The following is a 13,424-nucleotide window of genomic DNA, read 5'->3' on the forward strand; positions in this document are numbered from 1 at the left end:
TGTTTAAACCATTGCGCCGATGTAATATATGTATATAGTAGATACACTATTTATAAAATGCGTGTCTCGTGTATATTAGGTGTATATTAGGCTCCGCTAATGAGCATTTTGGTAATAGTCTCCAGAAAATTATCAAGTCATTCACCTTTTAAAAATTATGATAATGGTTTAACTTAGAATAACACTAAAATCATATTAACAGAAATACTTAATTACTTATTAGTCTTACTTTATTACTTAAGTCAATTATTTTTCTCATTTTACATTTTTCACTACAGATCTCCTTTATCAAGCATTTAGCCAGATTTTTGTGAGTTATCATATTAATAAAGAAAGAGGAATATGCCATATGGAAGGAATATGGCATGCGAACATTCTTCCTTCCGTATGAAGCTGTACTCTCATCATATTAATAAACAGGCGGTTGTTATACTTTTTAATTTTGATTTTGCAAATTCCAAACTTACCATTATTACCACGTGTTTGCTTCAATTCAATTCAATTCAATTCCATTCCCCCACTTTCCTCTTTCTTTCAGGTATCTTTCCTTTTCCTCCTATTTTAAACATTGTTCTTCCTTGATACATATAGTTTTATTGATCTGGAATGTAAATTGTTGATTGGATTTGCAAATTGAATGAATCTTGATCAGGGTTTTGAAGGGATCGGATAGTGGGTCCAATACAAAAACAAAGCATGGAGACAGTGCGAACAATTCTACAACACCCTTATCCTTACCCTCATGAACATTCTAAACATGCTGTCATTGCTGTTGTTGTGGGTTGTTTCTTTTTTATTTCTTCTGATAATATGCATACTCTTATTCATAAGTTAGATAATAATCTCAAGTGGTGGTCTATGTATGGTTGTTTACTTGGCTTTTTCTATTTCTTTTCGTCTCCTTTTGTTGGCAAGACCATTCAACCTAGCTACTCCAATTTTAGTCGATGGTACGCATTCCTTCTCCATTGTGTGTTGCTTCATTTCATTGTATGCTTCCATTTACAAAGGCATTGTCTTGTTATACTAGTAGTATATTGCTAAAACACGGAGTATCTGTTTTCTGTCAGTTCAAGATTTTTCTTTTGTTGCTTTCTAGGTATGTAGGCTGGATTTTAGTGGCAGCCGTCTATCATCTACCGAGTTTTCAATCTATGGGAGTCGATATGAGGATGAATCTATCTTTGTTTTTGACTATATATGTATCATCCATCTTGTTTCTTCTTGTTTTCCATCTTATATTTCTCGGCCTTTGGTATATCGGTCTTGTTGCTCGTGTTGCCGGGCAGAGGCCTGAGATCCTTACCATTTTCCAAAATTGTGCTGTAAGTCCTAGTTCAAGACACCTCTTTTAAAAAAGAATGTTACAACTGATAGTATACCGTATTATTAATTATATATATTAATTTGTAGGTGTTGAGTATAGCATGCTGCGTCTTTTATAGTCATTGTGGCAATCGAGCAATAATGAAAGATAAAACATTTGAACGAAGAAATTCTAGTTGGTTTAAACTGTGGAACAAGGAAGAGAGGAACACATGGATTCAGCAATTTATTCGAATGAACGAGTTGAAAGATCAAGTGTGCTCATCTTGGTTTGCTCCAGTTGGATCGGCTAGTGATTATCCGCTTCTGTCTAAGTGGGTTATATATGGGGAGGTACTAAACATTCCATTCCATACGTTTACTTAATTATGGGATCTTCTGCTGCTCTGTATTTATCTTTGCAATATTATTGTAGATAGCCTGCAATGGCCCATGTCCAGGATCATCTGATGGAATATCTCCCATATATTCTCTATGGGCTACATTTATAGGTCTGTATATGGCCAATTATGTGATCGAAAGATCGACAGGGTAAGTCGATGCATATTCTTTTTAAATGAAATTTTTAAAGTTAAAATTTAAGGATATTATGTTTTGTTTGAGCTCTACTTTGTGTTGATTAATATGTCATGTACCTGCCTATACAACTATACGTTACTTATGAAAGATATGGATAGGACCGCTTAATCTCTCATCCTCTCCAGCAACTAATAAAAAAATCAATGGATTTCAAATATTTGATATAAATGCTGTTAACTTCTGTGATTTTTTAAAGGAAATTTTAGTCCCTTGAGCTCAAAATTTTATTTCATATTTTCTTTATATTAGCAAAAAGTTAAAAAATGTTATGACATTTTTTACTTTTATTAATAAATTTGTGTCTCGTGAAATGTTTGCAAGACCTCTCGATTATGCTCTGAATCCTACATTGCTGATATTATGTAATTTGATAGATGGGCTCTTACTCATCCTGTGTCTGTGAAAGAGTATGAGAAGCTAAAGAAAAAACAAATGAAACCAGATTTTTTAGATATGGTTCCGTGGTATTCAGGGTATGTTCTGTACTTGTAATCTTATATAGTATATTTTTTTTGTATTTTAAATTTGCTATTAAAGAAGGTTTAAGTATTTTTTGATTATTTTGAATTGCAGAACATCAGCTGATCTTTTCAAGACAGTCTTCGACCTCTTGGTTTCAGTAACTGTATTTGTTGGACGTTTTGACATGCGTATGATGCAGGTTTACAGTTTCCCCTTCTTTTTTTATTTATTTATGTTTTTAATTGTTTCTTTGTATGTTTTTGAACGGTGGTCAGTACTCAGTTACTAAGACTAAGTAATATATACACTCACACACACACATTTTTCTCCACTAGGGCTCAAACCCTCGATCTTTTGTTATCAAGGGTGAGAGGTATTCACTATTATACTATTATAGGTTTTTTAAATTGTCGGAAGCTTCTATTTTTGTTACTGAATGTGTTTTACATTTAAAATGGTGATAGCATTCGGGCTGAATATAAGATCCTACAGTGGATATTGAAATATTAGAGGTTGGCTGAGGCCTCACATAAACAATAAGAGATTTATGCTATGCTAGAAAACTTCTCCAGTTTATTATAATGGTGATAGCATTCTGGCTAAATACAAGATCCTACAGTAGATATTGAAATATTAGAGGTTGGCTGAGGCCTCACATAAACAATAAGAGATTTATGCTATGCTAGAAAACTTCTCCAGTTTCTTATAATGGAACATAGGTAGATCTATTGATATCAGGACAATTATATTGAAAATTGAATCTTGGAATTCTATTTACTCGACTAGGATCCTGTTATAATCTGCAATGTGGAAAATTTTCCACTGCATCACGAAGCGTCCCTAACCTAGCAGAGTAGCACTTTACCCTCTTCAAGCAGTGTGGACTGTCCAAGGCAGAATTTAATATCATAATTTCGATAGAAAAGGATGGAAGATAAGCCTTACATAGCCGTCAAGTTTAAATTGCAGTAAAGATGAACACTTATTTGTTTTATCGATCAAAGATGTGAGTACAAACAGTACGTATGATTACACCGACTCTCTTACGAAAAAATAATGTTCTTAGAAGCTGCTAAGTCTGGATATAACTATCAAAAAACAACTATGTACGTCTCTTTATCCCTCTCTAAACCCTAATACACAGAAACAGTTGCACACACTAGTAGAAGAGTATGTCACAGTCCTAACCTGTTTAGTTGAGTTATTGGTCTTTCCTGTACGTTATCAATCTTGATATTTCTGTAATCAATTCAAGCATATCATTAAGTTCCACTCCTACAAATTTTACATGCAAGAGGCAACTCTAGGTACTAGACTCTGTCAAGTTTCAATTATAATCTGGTGATTTTTCTGCAATGATGTCTTTTATTGATGCCTTAGTCTCTGATGAGTCCTGAGACTCTAGATTTACTATAAATTGGAAGTTGACAAAGTCCTAGTACACTTGTACTCTAGACTCTTTCTACTCTATTTTACTTTTGACCGAAGTACTCGGCCATTTTATATTTTCCCAACAACTAAGTGGTATTTTCTGATTTATAAAATCATTAAGAATAATTACACCAAGATTACTATGTTGTGTTAAGCTATATATATCATCAAAACATGAATTTTCATGACATATAGTAATGATTACTTGGTCAGAAACTTTGGTAATAATTAGAATTATTTTCCTTTTATTTTTAATTTTTTACCTTTTCTAGGTTTTGGGTTATATACATTATTTGACAGTGTGAAATAACATGAATTAATGATTTTTTGAGCAATTCAATGTTATATTTGTGTCTTTAGCATTGTCTCCTGCAAAAGATAGGTTTTAACTTTTGGATCGATCCCCATGTTAATGCCTACATTAAGTAACACACTTAAGGTGTTTGAGTAGGGAAAAGACGCATGTCATCCAAAATACATATTGTATAATCATGTATAGCATATTGACATAGACAATGAAGAAAAAGCTGAATTACTAGTCATTGAATTCACTTACATGAGGACAGGTGTGTCTTGCACAGTTATAGAAATCCCATAAGGTATATGTGAATTGTTTAGAAAAAATAGTTGATCATGTCTGAGTTGTCTTATTATAAAATCTTTTTGCACAGTTTTAAAAAATTCCATATGGTTTACGTGAATTGTTTAGAATAAATAGTTCATATCGAGCTTACCATTTCACAAAATCTTTTTGAGCCTCCTTCACATGCAAATCAGTTCTTACTATTCTTTGTGCTCGAGTTGTGCTGAGCATAATTATCGCTTCCGTTTTGAGTCTTACATATTTCTCATCCTTCTGTTAATATATTATATGTACTCCGATAAGGGGGCAAATGACAGATACACAAAACAAGTTCCACAAAATATATTTTTATTAATATTGTTAGGATTTTTATTGCATTAAAAGGGAGAATCTTGATTTGGGCAATTGTGGGAATTGAGAAAAGTAATATTAACTAGGATCTTAGAAATGTTGTTGGCGATACTTAATGTTAAGTAACCAACTCATCTAAAACCTTATGGTGTTAGATGGAGGCCTTAAATTGCTCGTATATTATTGAATACTTAAAGTTTTTAGGTACGTTATTTTTTTACAAGTGTTAAAGTAACCTATACCTCGTTTTAAAATAGTTGATATAATTGTTTTTTGACTATTTGAGATTTTCTCAAATTTTTTGGGTTTAAAATACATCTAGCTATTATATTTCTTCTCTTTCACAATTAAGAAACCCAGGACACTGGTTTAAAATATACTATCAACATTTATTTGCAATACATAAATATTTGTTCTTATTTCTTGTCCTGCTACCACTCTACCATAACTGCAGTATATCAATTAAACAATATTTTTTAAAAGAAAAACAAAGTATATAAAGTTATCTAACTGCCTCTATAATTTCGAAAACCTAAAGGGAATGTTATGAAATTTTATTTCCTTGCATCCGAAGCCTCTTGCTGTTAAAAGTTTTCCTAATGCACTGTGGAAGTAGAACTTGATTAAGCTTATAGTTTATTTGTTCCGATATGAATTTGTAAAAAAACATTGGTCCAAGTCCATCACATTACTGTCTTGACATTGCAAAAAATTATTATTAGGTTATTAATTTGCACTAACCTTTCTCTCTTTCTTCATTTATTCCTGCCACAGGCGGCAATGAGTAGGGTTCAAGATGGAGCCAAACAGGATGATTTATTATATGATCAATTCAGTGAGAAGGATGACCTTTGGTTTGATTTCATGGCTGATACAGGTGATGGTGGGAACTCATCTTACAGTGTTGCACGCCTTCTTGCTCAACCTTCACTTCGTGTTCAAAGTGATAATGCTGTCCTTAATCTTCCACGTGCAAATTTGCTTATTATTGGAGGAGACCTTGCGTAAGCTTAACTATCTGCTAACTGCTATCAAACTGTATCAACTTTTATAACTTGGCCATTTTTCGAAAAGGACATGTATTAGATGCTCTGCCTTGCAGCCATACTTAGGGTTTGAAATAATCGCAAGCGAAGGTTTTTTGTTTTGAACAAGTGAATCAAGTGGGTGTTGAACTTCCCTTCTGCTTATTTAAGAGTAGTGAGCTGGAAATAAAATGTAGTCTATACTAATGAGCCCACTAACAATATGAACAGATGAAATCTTCTTATGATTAGTCAGTTAATATAGTTACTATAAGTAATTCTAATGAATTTTTACCACAAATGATTTGACAAGAGTTGTCTTCTTATTAGTAAGAATTTTTGGATGCAGTTCAACAGGGGAGGGTAGTTGAAAGTGAGGCTCACAGGGGTACTTACATTTGAGACATGATTTTCTTAATGATAATGAATATATGCTAGACACGGAGAGGGAAATGTGATTAATATATTTTCATTACAAATGCAACTATCTCTTAGAATGCAGGATCCTTTAAAAAGTACTTAAGGTATTTATGTTTTCTTTTTGTACTAGTACATCACCAAGAATGTTAATAAAATAAAAACAATATTCTTTACAGGTATCCAAATCCTTCAGCATTTACATATAAGAGGCGGTTCTTCCGTCCCTTTGAATATGCTCTTCAGCCTCCGACATGGTATAAGGATGAGCATATAGCTGTAAACAAGCCAGAATTACCTTCTGGGGTATCTGATTTGAAGCAATACGACGGGCCTCAGTGTTTTGTGATTCCTGGAAATCATGGTTAGTTTGATTTTAAATCCTTTGTAAATAATTTTTACCAAACAGTTCTTGTTCTTCTGTATCAAAGTTATGACATGTAATAGCACTTTTTCGATTTTACAGATTGGTTTGACGGACTCCAAACGTTTATGAGGTACATTTGTCATAAAAGCTGGTTGGGCGGATGGTTCATGCCGCAAAAGAAAAGCTATTTTGCTATGCAGCTACCACAGAGATGGTGGATATTTGGCCTTGACTTAGCTCTTCATGGTGATATTGATGTTTATCAGTTCAAGTTCTTTTCTGAATTAATTATGGGCAAGGTCTCCCCCTCCCCTCCCTACCTCCTTCTCTCTCTCTCTCTCTCTCTCTCTCTCTCTCTCTCTCTCTCTCTCTCTCTCTCTCTCTATCTCTCTCTCTCTCGCTCTCTAGCTCGCCCTCCCCCTCCCCCTCGCCCTCCCCCTCCCCCTCGCCCTCCCCCTCCGCTCTCTCGCTCTCTCTCTCTCCCGCTCTCGCTCGCCCTCGCCCTCCCCCTCCCCCTCTCCCTCCCACTCTCTCTTGTACATTATTATATACTCCCTCCCCTCCATTATATAAGGCGTTTTTTTTCACAAGTAATTTTAAGTGCCTCGATTCCATGGTAAAAATTTATATTTTTTATTTTTTCTTTTTTTGAATAAAAATTAATATCAATTTTTTATTCAATAAAGAAAATTTTAAATTTTATAATTTTAACTATGTGGTCAAAACACTATAAGTTTCGTGCAGAAAAGTCAAACGCCTTGTATACTGGATGGTTGGGCGGATGGTTCATGCTGCAAAAGAAAAGCTATTTTGCTACGCAGCTACCACAGAGATGGTGGATATTTGGCCTTGACTTAGCTCTTCATGGTGATATTGATGTTTATCAGTTCAAGTTCTTTTCTGAATTAATTATGGGCAAGGTCTCCCCTTCCCCTCCCTAGTTGGGCGGATGGTTCATGCTGCAAAAGAAAAGCTATTTTGCTACGCAGCTACCACAGAGATGGTGGATATTTGGCCTTGACTTAGCTCTTCATGGTGATATTGATGTTTATCAGTTCAAGTTCTTTTCTGAATTAATTATGGGCAAGGTCTCCCCTTCCCCTCCCTACCTCCCTACCTCCCTACCTCCCTCTCTCTCTCTCTCTCTCTCTCTCTCTCTCTCTCTCTCTCTCTCTCTCTCTCTCTCTCTCTCTCTCTCTCTCTCTCTCTCTCTCTCTCTCTCTCTCTCTCTCTCTCTCTCTCTCTCTCTCTCTCTCTCTCTCTCTCTCTCCCTCTCCCTCTCGCGCCCGCGCCCGCTCACGCTCTCCCTCCCGCGCCCGCGCCCGCTCGCTCGCTCTCGCGCCCGCTCCCGCTCCCGCGCGCGCGCTCTCGCCCTCGCTCTCCCTCCCGCGCCCGCTCGCGCTCGCTCTCGCGCTCGCTCTCGCGCTCGCTCTCGCACTCGCTCTCGCTCTCGCGCTCGCTCTCCCGCTCTCGCGCTCTCTCGCTCTCCCGCTCTCTCGCTCTCCCTCGCCCGCTCCCTCGCCCTCTCCCTCTCCCTCCCCCTCGCCCTCCCTCGCCCTCCCGCGCCCTCCGGCGCTCTCCCGCTCTCCCCCTCCCGCTCCCTCTCCCTCTCCCTCTCCCTCTCCCTCTCCCTCTCCCTCTCCCTCCCCCTCGCCCCTCCCCCTCTCTCTCGCTCGCGCTCTCCCGCTCTCGCCCTCGCCCTCCCCCTCTCTCTCCCCCTCTCTCTTGTACATTATTATATACTCCCTCCCCTCCATTATATAAGGCGTTTTTTTTTCACAAGTAATTTTAAGTGCCTCGACTCCATAGTAAAAATTTATATTTTTTATATTTTCTTTTTTGAATAAAAATTAATATCAATTTTTTATTCAATAAAGAAAATTTTAAATTTTATAATTTTAACTATGTGGTCAAAACACTATAAGTTTCGTGCAGAAAAGTCAAACGCCTTGTATACTGGACCGGAAGGAGTAAATTCTTTGTTCTTAAAACCTTTCCCTTATACACAATCATGTATCATATTCCTCCTTTTAGTAAATATTTGAAAAAAAAATGATCAAACAATACATTTTTTTGACATGCGTTATGTTTAGTTTTATAAAGTGCGTCTTTCTGGGTGCAAATTGAACATCAAGAGTAAAGTGTCATCATTCCTTTACCTTACAAATGAGTTTTTTCCAGGTTGGAGAGAATGATTCTGTGATAATTGTGACACATGAGCCTGGTTGGCTTCTTGATTGGTACTGGAATGATGTGAGCGGAAAAAATGTGTCGCACCTGATCCGTGACTATTTGAAGGGAAGGTGTAAACTCCGGATGGCTGGGGACTTGCATCATTTTATGCGACACTCATATGTGCCATCAGATACACCAGCTCATGTGCAACATTTACTTGTCAACGGTTCCGGAGGGGCATTTTTGCATCCTACCCATGTATTCAGTAGTTTCAGCAAATTATATGGAACATCATACAAGTGTGAAGCTGCCTATCCTTCATGTGAAGATTCTAGTAGGGTATGTTACCCAATTTATTGTAATTGTATTTTTAATGTAACCAAGTGATGCTACAAGGGGCTTATGTATAAACTATTTGCAGATTGCACTGGGAAATATATTAAAATTCCGAAAGAAAAATTGGCAGTTTGATTTTATTGGCGGTATCATATACTTCGTATTAGCCTTTTCTATGTTCCCACAGGTAAGTTGCTATTAATTTCTGCATAAATCCTCTTCGTCTTGGCACGCTATGCCCCAATTTAATGATCTTGCTTTAGACAATTAGGATGTTCATATATACTTCCCAACTTTACATGCATGTTCACCGTTATTTTTTTCGCCAACAAGATTGAAGAGTCCGCTTCAAAGAATTAAGAGTTTTTTGTGGTTGATCAAATTCTATATTCTCCTTCAGTGCAAGCTGGACCATCTCTTCAAGGATGATACATTTTCTGGTCATATCAAAAGCTTCTTCAGTACTGTGTGGGATGCTTTTATGTACATGCTTGGACAGTCTTATGTGTCTCTAGTTGGTACCTTGTTATTGTTAGCAGCTGCTATTGCATTTGTACCATCTAAAGTTTCTCGAAAAAGAAGGGCCATAATTGGAATTATTCATGTTTCTGCACACTTGGCTGCAGCAATAATTCTAATGATGCTTTTAGAAGTGGGTGTTGAAACATGTATCAGGCATAAACTATTGGGAACTTCAGGTTAGTTTTGGTTTTAACTAGTTTTTTGTGAGTTAGATATCCGTTTTCACGTGAATATTATTATTATTTGCTTCTTAGATGAGCTTGTATTTCTACTGAAATTGTAGACCTTTTTTGTTGTTAAGTTCTCGCTCTTCCACAACATTTATTGAAATATGGTATATTGTAATTTTCGCATTATGAGTTAAATTAAATAACGTGAGGCCTTCTACATTCATTTCTTTTTTATGACAAAAGGAGGCTATGATTATGCCACTAGTTAATTACTTTCATTTTATATGTTATTTAGTATGAAGGTGATTTTTTGAGATGTGGGATTTATTGTTTTTGTACCACTTTTTAATCACGTGTTGTGATTCTTGGACTCTACGGAAGACCCAGGCGTACCCGTGTCACACGTGATGCGGATTGGATTCTCCAAGTGGAAAATGGACTCTTCATCTCTGACGACCTAATACAACTTTGACAACCTGTTTTGGACAACCAATCTCTAAGAAAAAGAGAAAAAGAAAATACAAGACATAGTGAAATTAATGTAGAAGGAGAAGAGAACACGGAAATCCCTCGAGGATTTGTGCAACTGATTGTCATACACAGTATGATTAGGTTAATTATAATAAATTGTCCTTTCCAATTGTACTATATTTCACCAACTTACCTTTTTATATTAAATTTGACTTATCTAACTTTTAATATTGTACCTTTTATTCAGTTATACATTGTTAAACGTTTATACATAAAAAAAATATTTTTTTCCTTTTTCTCAAAAGTTTATTTTATTACTTTTTAATTAATAATAGCCATTTATTTTATAAAGAGTATCATAATAAATTATTTGTATTATAAAGAGTATCACAATAAATTAGAAACAATAATTTCCGTGTCCAAATCCAAGTGTCGGATCCTTATAAAATGTGTCCCAGGTCTTTGGTTTTACTGTTTTGGAGTTCAGAAAATCTTACACTCCGATCTGTGTCGATGTCGGATCGTTCTAAAAGAGTCCGAGCATCATAGATCACGCGTAGTCATTTTCATGAAAAAACACATTTTTAAAAGGCTCTAGTTTTTTTAATTGCACCTAAATGTCTGTGTAAAGTGGTATTATTTAATATTTGTCCTAAATATCTATGTTTGCACATATTTATATATTTTTATTGTTAGGTTTTGTTTGTAATAGTATCGATACATGTAATTTTGTTCATAGACAATGTATTAATAATTGTGTTCCCATATCAGGTTATCACACTTTATATGAATGGTATCGCACGGTCGAGAGTGAGCATTTTCCAGACCCAACTGGCCTTCGTGCTCGAATAGAACAGTGGACATTTGGTCTTTATCCAGCATGTATTAAGTATCTTATGTCGGCCTTCGATGTTCCAGAGGTAGAAACTTATTCTTTATTTAAATATTTATACAGAGATTTTCTAAAATTCTTTTTTTGCCTCTATTATCCTTTGAATCTACTTAATTTGTGATCAAACAGGTCATGGCTGTCACAAGGAATGATATGTGTAACAATGGATCCGATTCATTCTCCCGCGGCGGTGCTGTTATATATTATGCTTCTGTGTTCCTTTACTTTTGGTTCTTTACGACTCCTGTGGTTTCCTTGATTTTTGGAAGCTACTTGTACATCTGTATTAATTGGCTACATCTGCACTTTGATGAAGCTTTCTCTTCACTCCGTATAGCGAATTACAAGGCATTCACACGCTTTCATATTAAGGAAAATGGCGATCTTGAGGTTTTCACACTCGCAGTTGATAAGGTAAAAAGCTCCGCAATATATTTCCTATATGTCTGGAAGAGGAAATTAGTACACAAGTGTGTGTGTGTGTACATACACTAATTGCATGAAGTTGTGAAACATGTTTCTGGTAATATCTATTATGTGTTTTTATCACAGTTATCGCCAACACAAAATATCTTTTTTTAACTTTTAAAAAACGGCCTAACAGAATACTGGACCATGGATAAACCCACATCAATAATCTATTAGACTATATTTTGAATTTTATATCACCTAGCCTGTCCTGGTGACTTGAGATTAATGTTTAGTAAATGTAGCACAATAAATTAGCAAAAAGAAGGAACAAGAAATAGTGTATTACAGGAAAGATGAGCTGACTCTGGCTTCAAAAGGAACTACCTCTTAAATGATAAACAACCATAAAGATTTTATATTTCCATCCTGCTTATCGATGATTGTTATGTTTCTCTATGATAGCTTGTTTAGTAATAATGGGACAGTGATGTTTTTTTTTATAAATAAATCCCCAGCACCATTGTTTTAATTCTAATAATTCTCTTAAAATCACATATTATACCTGTAATTATCCTTATCTTACAGAGTCTCTACTCAATACAGCCATCGTCCATGTGAATAGAAGGGCAAAACATATGGTAAAGCAAGACAATTAAGGGAGAGATACAGTTATAGGAGCACAAAGTCTTGGTAGCTAGGGGTTTAGGATGTAGAAAATAAAAGCACCTTACTCTCTCAGTATATCTATCTGTCCTGCTTCTGAATGGGAAATAAATTTCTAGAATATATTCCACGAGTCATGAAGTGGAAAGCGTCATGAAAATGTGCAAAGACTTTGGTCTCAACTACTTTCAGGATTTAATATAGTAAAGCTTGTCAAGTAAAGCAGAACCGGTCATATGGAGTTATATGACAGGACAAAACATACAAGAATTTGTTAATATGACAGGAATTCCTGGCACGGACAAAACATACAAGATGAAGGGGTGTATTTTTTAAAATATATATATATATATATATATATATATGGTATAGATACCATACAGAAGATTTTTGCATTTTGTTATATGGACATGTTTTTGTGTTAATCTACTATATGAGAACAGATTGTTTGTATTGACATTGAATATGTGGTGTATGATTTTTGTGGTCGAAAGTCCTGTTAGTAGATGACTGAAATAAAAAGAATTGTGTATAATCAATTGTCATCTGTGTTGGTACATGTTTACCAACAGATGTGCTTGGGACTTGCTGTAAAAAGTCGTTCTCTTTTTATATTTTATACATCAATAAGTCTAATCCTTTCTGGGTCACAGTTATACATCAATAAGTCTAATCCTTTCTGGGTCACAGGTTCCAAAGGAATGGAAGTTGGATCCTGATTGGGATGGAGAACTGAAACAGCCTCAGCAGCCAAACTACCTCAGAAAGTTTCCTAGCAAGTGGAGAGCAGCTTCATCTCAGCAGGATCCAGTTAGCACTGTTCGGGTCGTAGATCACTTTGTTATTGAAAGGACAGAAAAATTTGATGCGCAGTTGAGTAATGGGCAAATTTCATGATGACTCGGTACCTTGTATTTTTAAAAAAACTTGTTTGGCTGTAGGGCAACTATGAAGGTATTTCACTGTGGCCAACTAAGATGAATGAAAGAATCTTGGTACACCTTGTTCCTTTATGATCCATTGTTGTGCACATGCATTGTAGTTGATACTTAAATTCAGATTTTCAGATGGAACATAGTAGCTGTAAGCTAATTTTAGACCGTCTTAGGTCTAAGCTCGCATGTGAGATGGTATTGTCAATCATCCACAGTTTTTGTTGAAGCTCGATGTGCTGTATTTGTCCAATGTATAACGTAGTTTAGCGGGGGTGGGAGGGGGGGGGGGGTTCATGTTGTAATATGCA

At 35.8% G+C, this 13,424-nt stretch overlaps 1 protein-coding gene across 1 annotated transcript; it reads left to right on the plus strand.

The window, feature by feature from the left end:
- Positions 1–282: 282 nt before the first annotated feature.
- On the plus strand, positions 283–13,194 carry LOC141677126 (uncharacterized). The gene is made up of 16 exons (XM_074482888.1): positions 283–538; positions 653–950; positions 1,100–1,325; positions 1,414–1,659; positions 1,742–1,857; positions 2,280–2,378; positions 2,479–2,566; positions 5,507–5,736; positions 6,354–6,538; positions 6,641–6,840; positions 8,723–9,055; positions 9,138–9,239; positions 9,453–9,750; positions 10,987–11,135; positions 11,237–11,521; positions 12,872–13,194. The coding sequence occupies exons 2-16, from the start codon at positions 697–699 to the stop codon at positions 13,076–13,078; spliced, it is 3,018 nt and encodes a 1,005-aa protein (XP_074338989.1). The 5' UTR covers positions 283–538; positions 653–696; the 3' UTR covers positions 13,079–13,194.
- Positions 13,195–13,424: the final 230 nt, after the last annotated feature.

Source organism: Apium graveolens, chromosome 8 (genome assembly GCF_009905375.1).
Source record: "Apium graveolens cultivar Ventura chromosome 8, ASM990537v1, whole genome shotgun sequence".
Lineage (NCBI taxonomy): Eukaryota > Viridiplantae > Streptophyta > Magnoliopsida > Apiales > Apiaceae > Apium > Apium graveolens.